The sequence below is a fragment of the Danio aesculapii genome, chromosome 16 (genome assembly GCF_903798145.1).
Source record: "Danio aesculapii chromosome 16, fDanAes4.1, whole genome shotgun sequence".
Classification (NCBI taxonomy): Eukaryota; Metazoa; Chordata; class Actinopteri; order Cypriniformes; family Danionidae; genus Danio; species Danio aesculapii.
Window position 1 is genome coordinate 30,645,418 of NC_079450.1, and position 18,602 is coordinate 30,664,019.

An 18,602-nucleotide genomic window follows, 5' to 3' on the forward strand; every position below is an offset into this window, starting at 1 on the left:
TTAAATAACTCCATTTACTATTATATTAGCCATACACTGTATGGGGCTCTTATATAAAAAGCGTGGAGAAGGTCAGAGTCACACAGTAACTGTCAGATACATACTTACGCTTACAGGCAATGATAGTGCAAGAGAAATATTCTGATTCCTAAAATAGCTTCTACTTCATGAGGCTTTGTCTACTGTGAATGTGTCATGATTTTTGCAAAGGTAATAAAAAAACATTATTGCTTCAAGTACAAAGCACAGCACACTACTCATTCTTTCAGATTATTTACAACTGTGCAATATGCTTTCCTATAGTCAATACTACAATCGCGGCTGCAGTATTTTGCTCAAAACTGGAAAAAACTTACTAGCAAGCTAGCTCCTATGCATAGCTTTAATAATGTTTATACCGTGGTCTCCTCAGTCTGCACAGCCTCCTGAACTGCTTCCTGAACGTAGACTATGAACTGGGAAGCGTCTTCTCCCTGCGTGTAAACTGTGACTGTTTTGATGCCCTCCATGTCATCTGATGACACCACTAGATGGTGCTCTTCTCCCAGACCCACGGTGGCCTGCTGCAGTGCATCCTGGATCATCATGGCATGATTGCTCTGAGGCTCCTCTTCCTCCACCTAGGACAAGAAGACAAAAAATAGCTATTAAAATGAGTTGTGTGTGTTGTGTATGAGACCCCAGATTAATAAAGAGAATAAGCAGAAAAGAAAATGAATGAACATTGAATTACAACTTGCACTCAATGGTTAGCGAATCAGAGCACACTGGGCCAGTTGACTAATCAGAGCCCATTTCTTTCGTGTATTTCTTTTATTTAATATAAATAAATAATAACAGAATATGGAGGCGTCACGGTGGCGCAGTGGGTAGCATGATTGCCTCACAGCAAGAAGGCTGCTGGTTCGGCTGGGTCAGCTGGCATTTCTGTGTGGAGTTTGCATGTTCTCCCATTGTTCCCGTGGGGTTCCTTCAGGTTCTCCGGTTTCTCCACAAATCAAAGAAATGCGCTATAGGTGAACTGGGTAAGCTAAAATTGTTCGTAGAGTATGAATGTGAATGAGTGTGTATGAATGTTTCCCAGTGATGGGTTGCAGCTGAATTTTTAGGGGATTTACCCTTTATTTTGTTATAGGAGAGTGGAAAGATGGGACAGGAATGCATGGAGACAGAGAGAGGGGAAGATCAGAAAAGACCTCAAGCTGGGAATCAAACTCAGGTCACCGTTAGCGCCTGTGCTATGTATTTTGTTTTTCGCAATGGATTCAGTAAGCCACATTCACATTGGATGTATTGGTGCAAGGTTTCTGAGCAAACCATTGTCGAATATACTGCCAAAAAATGTGCAAACCAAAAAAATAGGATAACGAATATGCAAAAACTTAGCCAAACTAATTTTAAGCAATGGGGAAAGTGTATATGGCATACTGTGATATCAGTTAACATTGAGAAAACTCTTGCATTACTCAACAGCAGCTCTCCAAAAGTTCCTTCACAAATAAATGCTGGTGTGAAACGCACCTGCTCTACAACAGTGACTGTGCCAGGAGCCATTGCCACCACAGAGGCCACAGTGGCATCGTGATTCTCTGAGCCCAGCTCGATGATCTGCTGGAGGATGTTGACTGATGCTGGATCTAGCCTGTCACCTGCTGCCGTCGACACAACACCTGAACACACAGACTCACTTCAGAAAAAATCTTGACCATTTTTCTAAAGGTGAGGTTGACTTGAACTTTCACCAGATGTTGATAACAACCAAATAAGTAAATATATGTAAAGAAAATACATCTAATTTGATTACAATTATTTGTAACAAAAATGAAATGACACAAGAAAAACGCATTGAACACATGAAAAAAGGGAGGTGTAGAAAGGCAGTGAAAGCCCAGACAGCAGCTGAAATCACTCAGACGTTATTCAGCAACCCTCTGCCCTTCCTCATTGTAAATGCATATTGGCTGCTTCAGTCCGACATCTACATTAGCAGGATGATAAAGATGAAACTAGAGTGGACATTTCAGGGAGACAATGATTCAAAACACAGCCAAGGAAACTCTCAAATGCATTCAAAGAAAAAAAATCAAGCTGTAGAATGGCCCAGCCAATCACCTGACTTAAATCCAATAGAAAATACAAAATAAAGATCAGATTTCATAGACAAAACCCACAGAACCATCTAAATTTTTACACTGTGTTGAAGTCTTTGAAAAAACTCACACCTAAGCACTTCATGTGACTTCATTCTCACACGATAGGCGTCATTAAGCTGCCATCAGCAAAAAATCGTTTTACATAAAGTTTTAAATAAATTTCAGTAGTTCAGTACATTCTCCTTGTGTCATTTCATTGATATTACACATAACAATTTTTTCTTAATTTTTTTTGTTTTGTTATATTTTTATGTTTGTTTTGTTTGGGTTTTACCAAAAATCTGGTTCAATTCCATGTCAACTGATCCTTTAGAAATATTATTCCCAGGAAAAAACATGACATGTTGAATACTTTTCTCCCCCACTGTAAGTAACTAACTGTTTGTACCGTTTTGTGTATTGAAGCGCAGGTCCTGCAGAGCTGATACAGCTGTCTCAGTTCCATGTGGATCTTCAGTCTCAGCTATATGAAGGTACTGCATGGCCGGCTCCTCCACCGACTCCACTACCTAGGGGACAAAAAATTATATATAAAGCAAGTCTGTTAGTTTTTAATTCTAATATAAAGAATATGTCATCACTTACACCTAATTAGTATTTCAATTTTTAACTGAACTTTAATCTTAAATCAAAATGAACTTTTGATTTAATAATCAAATCTATAAAAAAAAACTCTCATTTAAATCATAAAACTACATTTTTAAATTAAGCAAATATATTTAGTGGTAAAACATTTACATTTACATTTTTGAGAACGGCTTTTTTTAATATCCCTGTTCAAATTTTACCATGGAAAATCGTACATACATTTCCTTCCTTTAGACTACTGAACTTTAATAACATTCTACTGTAAAATGGTGCTATATTTCTGTCAACTAACATGTATTCTATTCAAATACTCCAAAATAAATATACATTTTTTTAAAAGGCCAAACATGATGAATAAATTAGGCTTTTATCACATGTAAACACATATATATGTAATGTATCATTTCAAGGTACACAGCTTTGTGTCGATTATCATTCAAATTAAAGCCTAAACTTAACCTGTTCATCATATAAAGAGATCATAACTCCTCAGAAAACTTGGCTTTAAACCGTTTAATTCATATGGAATAAATATAAGATACCTTTATAACATTTTTGGACCCTAAACATTTTGGTTCAGACTGTTTCAGAATTTAACATGCAATTGTAATGTGGACTTACCTCCCACTGATTGAGACCCAGACTGTCAGTCTCCACCACCTTCAGCCCATGTTTGCTCTTCAGGTGTCGGTTCATTTCCCATTTAGTGCCATAAACATAATTGCATACAGGACATTTCACTCCACCTGATAACACAAGCACACACACTTTTCAATTACTGAAGCAGTTTGAGACAACATTGCATAACAATAAACAATAATGTATATGGACGTTAAAGGAATAGTTCACCCAAAATAGAAATTCTGTCATCATTTACTCTTCCTGAAGTGGCTTCAAACCTTTATTTATTGAACACAAAAGAAGATATTTTGAAGAATGCTTGACATCTGTAACCATTGACTTCCGTAGTGTTTGTTTGTCTTAGTATGGAATTCAGTGGTTACAAGTTTTCAGCTTTCTTCAAAATATCGTCTTTGTGTTCAAATCTTTGAGTTTCTTTCTTCTGTTGAACACAAAGAAAGATATTTTGAAGAATGCTTGAAACCTGTAACCATTGACTTCCATAGTATTTGATTTCTTACTACGGAAGTCAACGGTTACATGTTTTCTGCTTTCTTCAAAATATCTTCCTTTGTGTTCAAACCTTTGTGTTTCTTTCTTCTCTTAAGAAGATAAGAAAAGAAGATATTTTGAAAAATGTTGTAAACATATTTTTTAGCCATATATATTTTTTTAATATAAAATCAAAGCTACCAGTTTCCAACACTTCCAGCAACAAAAAAATCTTCTTTTGGAAACTGATAGATTCCATAGTATAAAAAAATAAATATAAGTTTAAAAAAACGTGTTTGAAACATTTTTCAAAATATCTTTTTTTTCTGTTTTGGAAACTTTTTTGGTGCTTCCATAGTATATTATATATATATATATATATATATATATATATATATATATATATATATATATATATATATATATATATATATATATATATATAGCTTAAAATATATGTTTACAGCATTCTTCAAAATATCTTCTTTTGTGTTCAAGAGAAAAAAGATTCTCAACCAGGTTTAGAAGAAGAATTGGAGGGTAAGAAAATGATGAGAGAATGTTAACTTCTACATGAATTATCCCTCTAGGTCTGGTTTAATGCTGAAGAGGAAGCTCTTGCCTTGCTCTGTCACAGATTCAGAAGCAGACGCCCCTGTTCCAGCATTGATGTATTGCATGTTGGGATGTTTCTTGTTATAGTGTCTTTTCAGTGAGCCTGAGATGTTGCATGAGTAGTGGCAGTGTGCACAACGGAAAGGCTGTGAAAGGAAAACACACTGTGCTTGTAGGACACATGACAACATTATACAGAAAGAAAGAAGTCTTTTGTGGCGTTACTTTAAAAGAGGCATGTTGCTCCATGTGACGGAGGAGATGCGGCTTCAGAGCAGCAGTGAAGTCACACTCAGTGCATCTGAACTGTTTTCCTACAACACAGAAGAAAATGATTTATACATGTGAAAATAAATACATTTTAGATTGGATGAGTGTAAAGATAACATTGAAAATTATTGTTTTCGTTTTAAGCATTAGTTTATTGTTATATTTTATATTAGAGTTTGTTTAATGAAAATTAGAGCATAATATAATTATTTTCAATTAAAATGTAGAAATGTACAGTTAAAGTCTAAATTATTACCTCTCCTGTGAAATTTGTTTTTTTTCAAATATTTCCCAAATGATGTTTAGCAAAGCAAAGGATTTTTCACAGTATGTCTGATAATATTCTTTTCTTCTTGAGAAAATGTATTTGTTTTATTTTGGCTAGAATAAAAGCAGTTTTACATTTTTAAACCATTTTAAGGTCAATATTATTATCCCCTTTAAGCAATATGTATTATCAATAGTCTACAGAACAAACCATTGTTATACAAAGACTTGCCTAATTACCCTTAGTTGCCTAATTAACCTAGTTAAGGCTTTAAGTGTCACTTTAAGATGAATATTAACATTTTGAAAAATATCTAGTAAAATATTATTTACTGTCATCATGGCAAACATAATAGATATCAGTAATTAGAAATGAGTTTTTAAAACTATTATGTTTAGAAATGTGTTGAAAAAAAATCTTCTTTTGAGGAAATTGGGGAAAAAATATACAGGGGAGCTAATCTTTCTGTCTTCTCATAATAAACAGAAAGAAAAATGAGTGGTAAGGGAAAAGCTCCTTATACTGCCAGATGAAAACAACTGTAATGTAAATGTTTATTGCAACAATGAAGAAGTCAATATTTACTTATATAAATGAATGAATGTATATACACACTACTGTTCAAAAGTTTAGATCAGAAAATGTTTGTTTTTAATTTTAGTTTTTTTATTCAGAATAGATGTACCTGATCAAAAGTTGAATAAATGCGTAATGCTACAATGTTTTTAACATACAGTATGGATTTTACATCTGCAAGTTATATAAACGTTTGTGAGGGAAAAAAAATCAACCTTTTAGAATGATTTCAGAAAGATTATGCCACATAAAATCAGCTTTGCATGACAGAAATAAATACAAATCTAAAATATATTAAAATAGAAAAAGGACACTATACAAAATTACTCTTTTTATTAGTCCCTATAGGGCAGGGGTTCTCAACCCTGTTCCGGGGTATCTACCTTCCTGCAGATTTTAGTTGCAACCTATATCAAACATACCTGCCTGTTATTATCAAGTGCTGCTTCAGGTCTTAATTAATTGGTTCATGTGTGTTTGATCAGGGTTGTAGCTGAACTCTACCGGAGGGTAGATCTCCAGGAACAGGGTTGTGCACCCCTGCTCTAGGGCTTTGCAAGGCCCAAAACTATGTCTTTTTCTTGAAACCTATGGCATTATTTGTTTTTGTTGAGCTTTTTTTATCTCAAGAACCGATTGACTAGCAAACTCTTGTAGGGACTGGATTTTGATTAAATAAATGCCAATTTAGGGAAATAAATGCCACTTGAAGGAGACTTCTTTAAAAATAATAATACTATTAAAGTTTTACCAACCCCAAAATATTTGAATGGTACAATTTATTTTGCACCAAAGCATTTACATATAGACTTGTCACCAACTGACACTCCTTTTGATGTTATAAAATACAAAGCCAAGAAGATATTATGGAAGTATATGCAAAACACTCACCGTCTGCTGTGTGCATAAGCTTATGGCTTTTCAGAGTGCATTTGGACTTGAACTTTTTCCCACAGAGGTCACAAAGATGTGTTTTCTCAGTGTTGTGTCTGTTCATGTGAGCTTTGAGATTGCTCTTGCTTCGTGAGGCATAATCACATTGTAAGCATTTAAACGGCTTCAGTCCTGGAGACAAAAACAGAACATAATCAATAGACTAAAGCAGTCCATTTAAAAGGGATAGTTCACCCAATATGAAAATGTACTCATTCTCGAGTGGTTCCAAACCTTTATGAGATTCCTTTTTCTGTTGAACACAAAAGATATTTTGAAAAAAAGCTGAAAACCTGTAACCATTGACTTCCATAGTAAGAAAACAAATGCTATGAATGAAGTGAATGTAATGTGTATTTATATAGAGCATTTATTGTGTATGGCCATACAACCAAAGCGCTTCACAATCATGAGGGGGGGGCTCTCCACAAAACCACTAGTGTGCAGCATCCACTTGGATGATGGGACGGCAGCCACAGGACAATGGCACCACACACCAGCTACTGGTGGAGTGCAGAGACAGTGATAGAGCCAATTCGGTGGATGGGGATAATTGGAAGGCCATGATGGTTAAGGGCCGATGGAGGAAACTTGGTCAGGACAACGGGGTTACACCCCTTCTCTTTACGAAAAGTGTCATTTTTAGTGACCACAGAAAGTCAAGACCTTGGTTTAACATCTCATCCCAAAACTGAAAGAAGTCAATGATTACAGGTTTCTGTTCAACAGAAGAAAGAAAGTCAAACACGGGTGGGCTACAAGTAAAGGGCAAGTAAATGGTGACCTCATTTTCAGTTTTGGCTGAAGTCAGAGTCAAACGTCATGAACCTCACCTTCATGAGCCCATATGTGCTGCTGAAGATCTGCCCCATTCCTGGTGAAGAAATAGTCACAATATGGGCATTTGGATGCTCGCTTCCCGATCACTCCTTTCACATGTACACGTATCCCCAATGCCTCCGAGATGACGTTCAATGACACATCTACAGTGGAAATCAAAATCAGAGGACAACTTATAAATGCTTGTTTTATTCAGAAATGATGTAATGTGCATTGGTAAAAAAAATTAAACAATATATTTGTGGTTATACCATGCTAGTAGAACTCAAAAAACTCCACTTTTTGTGGAAAACAGTGATTATATTAAAGAAAAAATTACAAATAAACTTTCTGAAGATAAGAGCAGTTAAAAAAATTGTAGGCTACTCTTCTGATAAACATATTCATTCACTCTGCCTTACACTGATATTTTTAGACACTTTGGATTTTTTTGTGGTCCAGCGATCAGCTTCTCTTGCTGTGGCTGAAAGGTTGAGAGGTGTGTAGTGCAATCTGAGCTGCATCCAATGCTTTTTAATGCACTCACCTAACCCCACCCCTAACTCTACCTCTCACAGTGGCATTACTAGCTGCATTGAGTGCATTGTGTCTGACATTGCATCACTAAGCTTGCATCATCAAGGCTGCATCCATGGGTCTGTTCTTCGTACCTCGCTTAAATGATCTAAGATGATTTTGCAGATCCTGGATCTTTTAATCTTGATAACTGATGTCTGGCTAATTTGGTTCTCCAAATAAGTTCGCGAATCAGATTAAAATGTCTGAATGAACTAATCTAAGATCGCTGCCTGTGTTGTGAAGGACTGATCTATCGATCCTCGAAATCATGATCAGCAATGCAATGATTGGCTGATGGCAAAGCAGCGTAATGACATCATCTGATTATTATTCAATTATCCATGTGAGCATTACTTAAAATTCGTTGTAAAAGGTTTGTTAAATATGATACCCAATAACTTTCCTCATTTGTTGTGGGCTGCAGGCTTTATGCTTTCACATGTCACGAGTATTTAGCAATTTATTTAGTTTTTCTTTTAGAGTGAGTTTTCTATAGTCGGCCTATTCAAGTGTCTTAATAAATGGCTGCTTAAATTAATTATGCATCAAAAAAGCTTTTTGATATCAGCACCAACAGCCTAGTGGTTAGAGCGTCGACACATAGCACTAAGGTGTTCACCGCGACCTGAGTGCAATACCCTTTGCCGATCCTTCCCTTCTCTCTGCTCCCCACACTTTCCTATCTGTAATCTCATCTGTCCTGTCTATTAAAGAGGAAAACCCCGAAAAAATTAATTACAAAAAAAAAGCATTTTGAAATTGGTAAAGGTGTCTGCAACTTTTGCGAAGCATCAAATCACCGTCATATTAGCTGTCAAAACGTGCACGACTGCATAAATTATTATTCCTTTCCTTAAAAAAATGAGAATAATGGCCATGTCCATTATCATCCACAAATTGTACTAAAGCTGGGCCGGTACCTTAAAATAGTATGTGTTTGTTTCTAAAAAGTCCATATTAATTAATGTTCTCTTTGAACCCCTTGGGGACAGGACACCCCGTGACAGTTTTTGTACTTTTATTTCGGAGTGCAGATTGCAGGTTTATTCATATATATTTTTTAATTTCTATTTATATATAAATTTATATAATTTTCTACTATTTTACTATTTTCCCCAATGTTTGTAATCTATAGGTTACTACTCTAAGAAAAATATCAGCATTCGGTACATACTTACAGTATTACATTTGCTTAAAATGACCCAATCTAATCCTTTTTATATGAAATAAGCTGCTGCTCCTGAGCAGGTTTGAGCTACCAGAACTGTTACTATGACAACAACTCTCGGATGCGTTTTAAATAACGAAACGATCCTGGATTATGTCAAATCAAATCGTTAATAACCAAATCCAGATAATTGACTAATCCACGTACGAAGAATGGACCCCAGATACTATTGAGAGGTTTGGCTTTGTCCTGCTGTCTGAGGGTTTCAGTCACTTTAGGCCAGTTTACCAACTTGCAAAGTGAAAACTGCAATGTTAGGCTGCCAGTTAGTTAGGGTTTGTCAGATATTTAAAGAATTTACCACCATGTGCCAAAGTAACATTAATAATGGTGAGAAATCTGAAAAGTGACGTTTGCAAATAGCATTTTCAAACGCACTATATTGTGATTTGTTCAGTTATTCTACTATTGTTGTTTTTTATTTGGATCTTCACTGTATATACTAACAGCTCATCTATTAGTTTCATTCACGGCTATTGTGGTGGCAAGTGTTTAATTTATTCTTACCTGGATGATTGGTCTTGGTATGAGCTCTAACTTTATCCTCAGGAACAGATTCTTGACACACTGGGCATGTAAAGCTCTTTTTGACCTGAAGATGAGAAATATAATTTTTGCTAATGAAGCCATTTTGCCAATATTTCCAGAATAACAGTCTTCAGAACTCACTATGTCTGAGTGGGTTTTGAGATGAGCCTGAAGCTTGTATTTGTCAGGTGTGCAGTACTGGCACCCTTCAGAGGGACACTTCAGCAGGATGTCTGAATGTCTTTGGATGACGTGCCGCTTCAGGCAGTTTTTCGTGATGGAGGAATAACTGCACTGAGAACAGTAATGGAGGTGCTCTCTTGTGTGCGTTCGCACGTGTGTATTGTAGTGCACTTGGTACCAGAAAAGCTTACCTGTTGAGGGAACATGACAGATAATTAAAGAGTTGGCTGGTTATTATATATATATATATATATATATATATATATATATATATATATATATATATATATATATATATATATATATATATATATATATATATATATATATATATATATATATATATATATATATATGCCAGCATCTTTGGCTATTTTCTTTTGCAGTTTTCAACATTCTGCAAAACATCTTATTTTGAGGTTAATGAAAGAAAGAATCTCAAACTGGTTTGAAGTAAACAACGACAGAAATGGCCTTTTGAAAGATGCTGGACTTATATCAGTGGATCTTCATTTGGCATTATGGACAGTGTCTACAGAGAGACTATAATACTACAATATACATATATTTTATCTAATGTATGAGATATCCATACCACAGTATTCACATTCAAGATCTCCGTACACTTTCCGAATCCGTTCAAACACTTCCATGTTAAGCTGTCGTTTTTGCATCTGCTCTAGAATCTGTTTGAAAGCAGATATTTCCTCTTGCTCTGAAATGTGTAGTTCGGCATTAGCTTGTTGAATTAGCTCGTTTTGATGGTCCTCAGGGAGCTGCTCAGAGTCTGTTTTGTCAGCTACAGTTTCCTGAACAGGAGTCTGTTCTTCTTCTGTCTCGCTGCTCTGCACTTTAAGTGGTTCATCTTGAGTTATTTGCGTATTTTTGGCATCTTCACAGGCCATCTCTTGCGTTTGCGCAACTGTACATGTGTCCATCTCTTGCGAGTTCTCTGCGAGAAGGTCCGACTCCACCACTAAACTCTCAGAGCACTGAGACTGAAGGTCCTCTTGAGCCATGCAGCTCATTTCAGTGGTCAACAGCTCTTGGGCGTTGAGCTGCGACAGTTCTTCTGTGATTTTAAGCTCATCCTGACTCAACATGTCCTTCTGAATGTCATCACCTGGCTTCAGCAAGCAAAAGCTGGACTTGATAGAGTCTGCAAATGCAGAGGGCTCATCCAACTCCTGATGGAGCTCTCGGAGATGCGACCTCAGCCGAACAGAGCTGACAAACTTTTCCTGGCAAATTGCGCACACATAGATGAAGGGATGCTTTCGGATGTGGGCCTGCAAGGCTTGGTATTTGGTGGAGCCGTGATCACATAACTCACAGCCGAAGGGTCTCTTGCTGCCGTGGACCATCATGTGACGGTCACGCTCCAGCTCGTTCTTAAACTTCCGGTCGCATATTTCACAGTTGTACAGAAGCTGCCTCTTGCCTTCCCTGGTCTGAAGGCTGTATTCTTCATAGGATTCCTGCACTTTCTTATCGCTCATGTCGTGAGACTCGCGGATGTGTTTCAGAAGGTTTTTGACGTCCGAGTATTTCTTCTTGCAGAAGCGGCAGTGCTGCTTGATCTTCTTGTGCACTCGCTCTACGTGCACTTTGAGGTGTCCTCTACTAAGGCAGTTAAATGAGCAGAGGTCGCAGCTGAACTTCTCTCCGGTGTGTTTGCGCATGTGAACACTAAGATTGGCCTTTATAGCACTGGCGTAGTCACACTGCATGCACTTAAAGGGTTTCTCGTTGGTGTGGATTCTTAAGTGGGCCTGCAGTGAATGTTTGAACTTGAAGACTTTATTGCAGTATTCACAAGTGAAGATTTTGAGCTGTGTCTGTCCTAACCTGTGTTGAAAGATATCAGAATCAGAAAGAGCGTTATTGCTAGGTATGTACACACATATGAGGAATTAGTTTTCATGACAGAGCTTCTAAAGCGAAACAGGATTACAGAGACAGGACAAAAAAACAGATAATAAATATATTAAAAAATAGAAGTAAGTAGTGAATGCAAATATACAGATTGACAAGATTAAGTACAGTTATATTACTATATACAATGTTATTTAGGCAGCTGTTATGTGCAAATTGGCATGTAAAGTGTGTTGTTAAATAAGTGTATATAGTAAGTAGTGATGTTTATTTCATAATTATTATCATCAAGTGTTCATGAGATGGATTGCCTGAGGGAAGAAACCTTATAGATATGGCGTGTTAACATCAATTTGATCATTTCTGACCAATACAAAAAAGCAACAATACATTTTTTGACCAAATGAATTTGCACAATTTTTCAATGTCTTATAGTTAGTTATTAAATTAAACTTAAATGAAAAATACTAATTAAAAATGACTTATTCAGTCCTTTTATCATTAATTGCTTACTTGAATGCGGGACATACCCCTCTATATCTAATGCATTTGGATTTAAAACTAATCACTCAATTGAATCTGCTAATTGTTATCTTATAGAGAATATAAAATCCAAACTAGATAGGGGTAGAGTAATAAGAGCAGTTTTTTTTAGATTTAAAAAGGCCGTTTGACAGTAAATCATGAGGTACTCCTCTCAAAGCTTACACTTTTAATTTTTCATCAGAGGCTATTAAATAGATGACTTCATATTTAACAAATAGGAAACAATGTGTGCGCCTTGGTAATAGTCAATCAGTATACAGAATCAGTGGAGTTCAGTGGAGTTTAGTATACAGAACTGTGGAGTTCCTCAAGGATCCATTTTGGGCCTTATCCTGTTTAGTCTGTATATAAATGACCTCCAACAAGTCTGTCCTACTATTAATATTCAGATGTACGCTGATGACACAGTTCTATATGTGCATGCGAAAAACAAACAACTGGCAGCAAATTATTTAACTGAGGCATTGGTTCATGTCTCTAATTGGTTGTGTGACTCATATCTTAATTTGAATAGAAGTAAAACTTTTTGTATGTTTTTCTCCCAATCATTGACAGTTATCCATCATCCTGATGTATTCGTGAAAGTAGAAAAGCTCAGGGTTGCCTGAAATTCATTCATTTCATTTTTTAGCTTAGTCCCTTAATTAATCTTGGGTGGCCACAGCGGAATGAACCGCCAACTTATCAAGCAAATGTTTTACGCAACGGATGGCCTTCCAGCTGCCTGCAAGCCATCATTGGGAAATATCCATACACACTCATTCACACACATACACTACGGTCAATTTTAGCAAACCCAATTCACTTATACCACATGTCTTTGGACTTGTGGTGGAAACCAGAGCACCCGAAAAAGACCCAAGCAAACACGGAGAACATTCAAACTCCACACAGAAATGCCAACTGACCCAGCCAAGGCTTGAACTAGTGACCTTCTTGCTGTGAGGAGATTGTGCTACCCACTGCGCCACCATGACGGCATGATTTTAAATATTTAGGTCTAATTTTAGATTCACAATTGGCATTTCTAAAGCATTCCTAAAGGTCATTAAAATTGTTGCTCAACCTCCATTATGTGAGTTTGTGACACATAAGAATAATAATGGTAGAGCAACACAATCTATTACTAGAGTCAGTCATTTTTTTATAACAAACTTCCTTTTGATTTAAGGAGTATTACAAATTATTCAACATCACATCAAGTTTGTAATCATGTGTAATTCTATTCTCTAGATTTTTATGAAATTCTTATTATACGTTTTGTCTTTTTGGTGTATGTAACTTTACTGTTATTGTATGTGTAATAACGTCTTGATTTTGCGTTTCCTTTTTAATATCTGGTAGGGGCAACAAATAAAAAAATTAGCCCTTGTGGCTAACTCTGGGTTATTTACAGTTTTACTGTTGATTAATGAGCATCATCCCTGTTAAATAAATAAATAAATAAATACATTTCAAATTAATGATGAGGGATGTTAAAAAATATAGAGGTAGATTAAATAAATAAATGATTGAGCATGTATGTAGGCAATAAAATAGATAGTAGTTTCTAAAAACACAAAATAACAAAAACATAAAAACAAAACAAAAAATAAAACTATTTAAAAAATCCATATTTACCATTGGGATTTTTATGATTTAATAATAAAATAAATCAGTAGTCATTTCATTCAAATAACTTGACTAGAAATATATATATATATATATATATATCCCTGTTATATATATATATACATACATACATATACATATATATATATATATATATATATATATATATATATATATATATATATATATATATATATATATATATATATATATATACACATTTTGTGTGTTATACTATTTATATATACAGCTATGCAAACAATTAAGAGACCCTTTGAAATTTGATTTATTGGATTTATTAAGCATGGGTTTGAGTATAATGTTAATATTTGTTTTATTCTATAAAGGTCTTATAAAATTTCTTTAAATTTTAACTAAAATATTATTAATTTAATATATTTATTTAGATGTATTATATTTTTTTCCCAGGCGACGCAGTGGTGCAGTAGGTAGTGCTGTCGCCTCACAGCAAGAAGGTTTCTGGTTCAAGCCTCGGCTGGGTCAGTTGGCGTTTCTGTGTGGAGTTTGCATGTTCTCCCTGCGTTTGCGTGGGTTTCCTCCGGGTGCTCCAGTTTCCCTCACAATTCAAAGACATGCGGTACAGGTGAATTGGGTAGGCTAAATTGTCCTTAGTGTTTGTGTGTGAATAAGTGTGTATGTGTTTCCCAGTGATTGGTTGCAGCTGGAAGGGCATCCGCTGCATAAAACAAATGCTGGATAAGTTGGCGGTTCATACCGCTGTGGCGACCCCAGATTATTAAAGGGACTAAGCCGAAAAGAAAATGAATGAATTTTTTTCCCAGAAAATAACAATTGTCCAGAACAACAAATGTTTTCAAATGTTGTGTTTGAAAATCAGGATTATTCAATCATAAATGTACTTCTGAACTATTCAACAAAAAAGCTTAGAGAGAATTTCATCAGTAATTTACATGATATTAATAATTAAATAGAAATATTTTACTCTCATAACTATATGACTATATATCATAAATCCAGAGAAACTAGTTGTGGACACTATTTTTAATGGTTTCTAAAATACTGCAATAATATTGTAATTACTATTTTACAATTCTTTTGTCTGGTGCTTAAAAAGTTGCACTATATTAGTGAATCTAAAAACATGAACCTGTTTGATTTGAGAGGCTCTCCATAAGCAGCCTGCTGAATGGCATATTCCTGATATCCTCTTTTCATCGCTGCCTCCTGAGAAGCTGCAGCGGCGTCAGTCTGAGTGGACGGTGGTTCAGCTGGAGCTGCTTCAATAGGAACAATCTTTGAGGCACCTGCGACAAAACACAAAAACTTGTAGTCAGAGTGAGTGTTTCCTTCAGTGGTCGGAGCACTTGACAGACAGCACATGTGTATCTCACCGGGCATGGCCTCGTGACTGGTAAGGACAACACTAATAATAGGGTTTTTGTTGCCGCTTGCTGATTCTGCGTCCTTTGCACTGGACACCTTATCTGTCCGCATCGCTCGAGCTTTCTTTGGTGTCCGCTCTCTGTCTTCCTCTCTATCACTGATTCTGCCTGCATCCACATTATGACCTAAAGACAATAAATAAATAAATATATTTACAAGTTTGCATGATTTATTTTTTAAAATACATAAATAGTTTCAAGCAATTGCTAGAAAAATCTACACTGACCGGCCACTTTATTAGGTACACCTGTCCAACTGCTCGTTAATGCAAATTTCTAATCAGCCAATCACATGGAAGCAACTCAATGCATTTAGGCATGTAGACATGGTCAAGACGATCTGCTGCAGTTCAAACCGAGTATCAGAATGGGGAAGAAAGGTGATTTAAGGGACTTTGAACATGGCAAGATTGTTGGTGCCAGAAGGGATAGTTTAAGTATTTCAGAAACTGCTGATCTACTGGGATTTTCACGCACAACCATCTCTAGGGTTTACAGAGAATGGTCTGAAAAAGAGAAAAGATCTAGTGAATGGCAGTTCTGTGGGCGCAAAGGCCTTGTTGATGCCAGAGGTCAGAGGAGAATGACCAGACTGGTTTGAGCTAATAGAAAGGCAACAGTAACTCAAATAAGCACTCGTTACAACAGAGGTATGCAGAAGAGCATCTCTGAACACACAACATGTCCAACCTTGAGGCGGATGGGCTACAGCAGCAGAAAACCACACCAGGGGCTACTCCTGTCAGCTAAGAACAGGAAACTGAGGCTACAATTAGTACAGACTCACTAAAAGTGGACAATAGAAGATTGGAAAAACGTTGCCTGGTCTGATGAGTCTCGATTTCTGCTGCAACATTCGGATGGTAGGGTCAGAATTTGGCATCAACAACATGAAAGCATGGATCCATCCTGCCTTGTATCAACACTTCAGGCAAGTGCTGGTGGTGTAATGGTGTGGGGGATATTTTCTTGGCACACTTTGGGCTCATTAGTACCAATTGAGCATTGTGTCAACACCACAGCCCCTACCTGAGTATTGTTCCTGACCATGTCCATTCCTTTATGACTACAGTGTACCCATCTTCTGATGGCTACTTACAGCAGGATAACTCGCCATGTCATAAAGCACGAATCATCTCAGACTGGTTTCTTAAACATGACAATGAGTTTACTGTACTCAAATGGCCTCCATGTTGAAACTATGCCCCGAAAGGATTAAGGCAGTTCTGAAGGCAAAAGGGGGTCCAACCCGATACTAGTAAGGTGTACCTAATAAAGTGGCCAGCCAGTAAGTATGTATATGTATATATATAGATAGATAGATAGATAGATAGATAGATAGATAGATAGATAGATAGATAGATAGATAGATAGATAGATAGATAGATAGATAGAAATATACACTATATAATAGTTATTTAATGTTATTAAATATATCCGCTAAAATTCTACAAAAACAATATTTACTTGAAAAAACATCCTTATTGTTAACAATTTTATAAATAATCAATTCAATTAAATACTGAATTAAATTGACTAATTAACTAATTGCCATTAATAAATATGCAAACAGCCATTTCAAGTCAATTAACAGTATAGATATTAAAAGGACATTTCTATAGACATTCCCATTATTATGCCTGCTCTTTGTCTTCCATCGCAGATTTTATTTCAGCAGGCCTCTTCAAAACATTTGACAGAAGAATTTTGTAGGATTTTAAACAGTAGAATGAGATTACACATAAATAATGGAAAAGTCTATAGAAATGACATAATATAAATCTGTACCATTAAACTCTTCTTCCTCAGCAGCTTCTTTCAGTCCTACAAAACAAATGTGTTTGGAGATCTGCCGCCGGTTGCTGAACATGCGATTGCACTTCTTGCACTCCAGATCATTGTCATCCTCATTCTGCTCTTCAGCTGCTGTCGTCGGCTGGCTTTGACTGGACTCTTCCTCCTGCTGACCACACGTGTTTTTCTGGACCTTTTCTAGTTGGGCTTTCTTAGTGGAGCCTTTGGGTCTTCCACGCTTTCTTTTCACTACGACTTCTAAAAGATAAACAACATTCTAGTTCTTCAATGCTTTTCTTTAAAAACAAGTCTCAAACTCAATTCCTGGAGGGTCGCAGCTCTGCACAGTTTTGATCCAACCCTATCAAACACAGCTGATCCAAATAATCGAGGTGTTCAAAACAAGAGTCATGAGCACCTTCATTAGTTGGATCAGCTTTGTTTGATCAGGGTTGGAGCAAAACTGTGCAGAGCTGCGGCCTTCCAGGAATTGAGTTTGAGACATATGTTTTAAAATAACACAGTCTGGATTATATTATGAAACAAACTTTAAGTTGCAGTAACAAACTGTCTGGACTGACGTTCATTTCAGTGTTTAGATATCAGTAAGGCATAATGCAGGTGCTCGTGTGCTCTCTTTATAGCGGTTTACCTGAATTCTCTGTCTCCTGAGTTGTTAATGGTTTAAGTGCTATAATGAAGGTGTCAGGATCTCCTCCTTCACTGGAGTGAGTCTCAACAACATGAGAGAGCAGCAGTGATTTAATGGGAGAAAACAAGTTGCAGCCTTTGCACATGAAGACTGACGAACCATCTGTCAATGTAAAAATAATAATAATTATTATTATATTCATCAAATGATCCTGTAACATTATAATTATAAAATAAGTTTAACCAAAAATAAACATAATTTACACTCATTACAAACTCGTAAATCGTTTCAAACCTTCATGAGTTTCTTTCTCCTGTTAAACACAAAAAGAAGACATTTTGAGGTATGCTGGACACCTGTAACCACTGACTTCCAGTTTCTGCTTTTCCTACTTTGGAAGTCAATGTTTAAATGTTTTCAGCTTTCTTCAAAATATCTTATTTTGTGTTTAACAGAAAAAAAACACAAACAGTGGTTTGGAACCACTTCAGGGTGAGTAATTAGTGAGTAAATTTAAACTTTTAGCTGAACAATCCCTTTTAAAAAAACACCATTCTTATAAATTCTTTGCAGGTTATACATTTTACAGAACGTGCTATTGAAATGTATTATTTTAATGTAATTTATTATATGTATTTACCGTAAACCTAACATTTTTATAACATTGTTTGAAAATATAAGGTTTTAAACAACTCAAAGACATAAAACAGTTCAAAATTCCTTTCAGAATAAGTGTTTAGATTAATTTCAAATCGATACAGATATTATTAATATGCAATTATTATGGTCATTACAATGTTATTTAATTATAAGTACAATACATTTAATGTATAACACAATATGTAAT

General features: G+C 35.9%; 1 protein-coding gene across 1 annotated transcript in view; it reads right to left on the reverse strand.

Moving 5' to 3' along the window:
• Positions 1-18,602, reverse strand: part of LOC130242921 (zinc finger protein ZFAT-like) — a 20,929-nt gene continuing 2,327 nt past the window's right edge. Inside the window, exons 2-16 of the mRNA XM_056474877.1 lie at positions 17,756-17,917; positions 17,098-17,361; positions 15,259-15,435; positions 15,015-15,171; positions 10,449-11,701; positions 9,812-10,044; positions 9,650-9,734; positions 7,350-7,499; positions 6,475-6,648; positions 4,695-4,783; positions 4,477-4,615; positions 3,363-3,487; positions 2,542-2,662; positions 1,522-1,670; positions 1-620 (exon numbers count right to left, since the gene is read on the reverse strand). Coding sequence (XP_056330852.1) covers positions 393-620; positions 1,522-1,670; positions 2,542-2,662; positions 3,363-3,487; positions 4,477-4,615; positions 4,695-4,783; positions 6,475-6,648; positions 7,350-7,499; positions 9,650-9,734; positions 9,812-10,044; positions 10,449-11,701; positions 15,015-15,171; positions 15,259-15,435; positions 17,098-17,361; positions 17,756-17,917 — 3,506 coding nt within the window. The 3' untranslated portion in view covers positions 1-392. The remainder of the gene's footprint in view (positions 621-1,521; positions 1,671-2,541; positions 2,663-3,362; positions 3,488-4,476; positions 4,616-4,694; positions 4,784-6,474; positions 6,649-7,349; positions 7,500-9,649; positions 9,735-9,811; positions 10,045-10,448; positions 11,702-15,014; positions 15,172-15,258; positions 15,436-17,097; positions 17,362-17,755; positions 17,918-18,602) is intronic.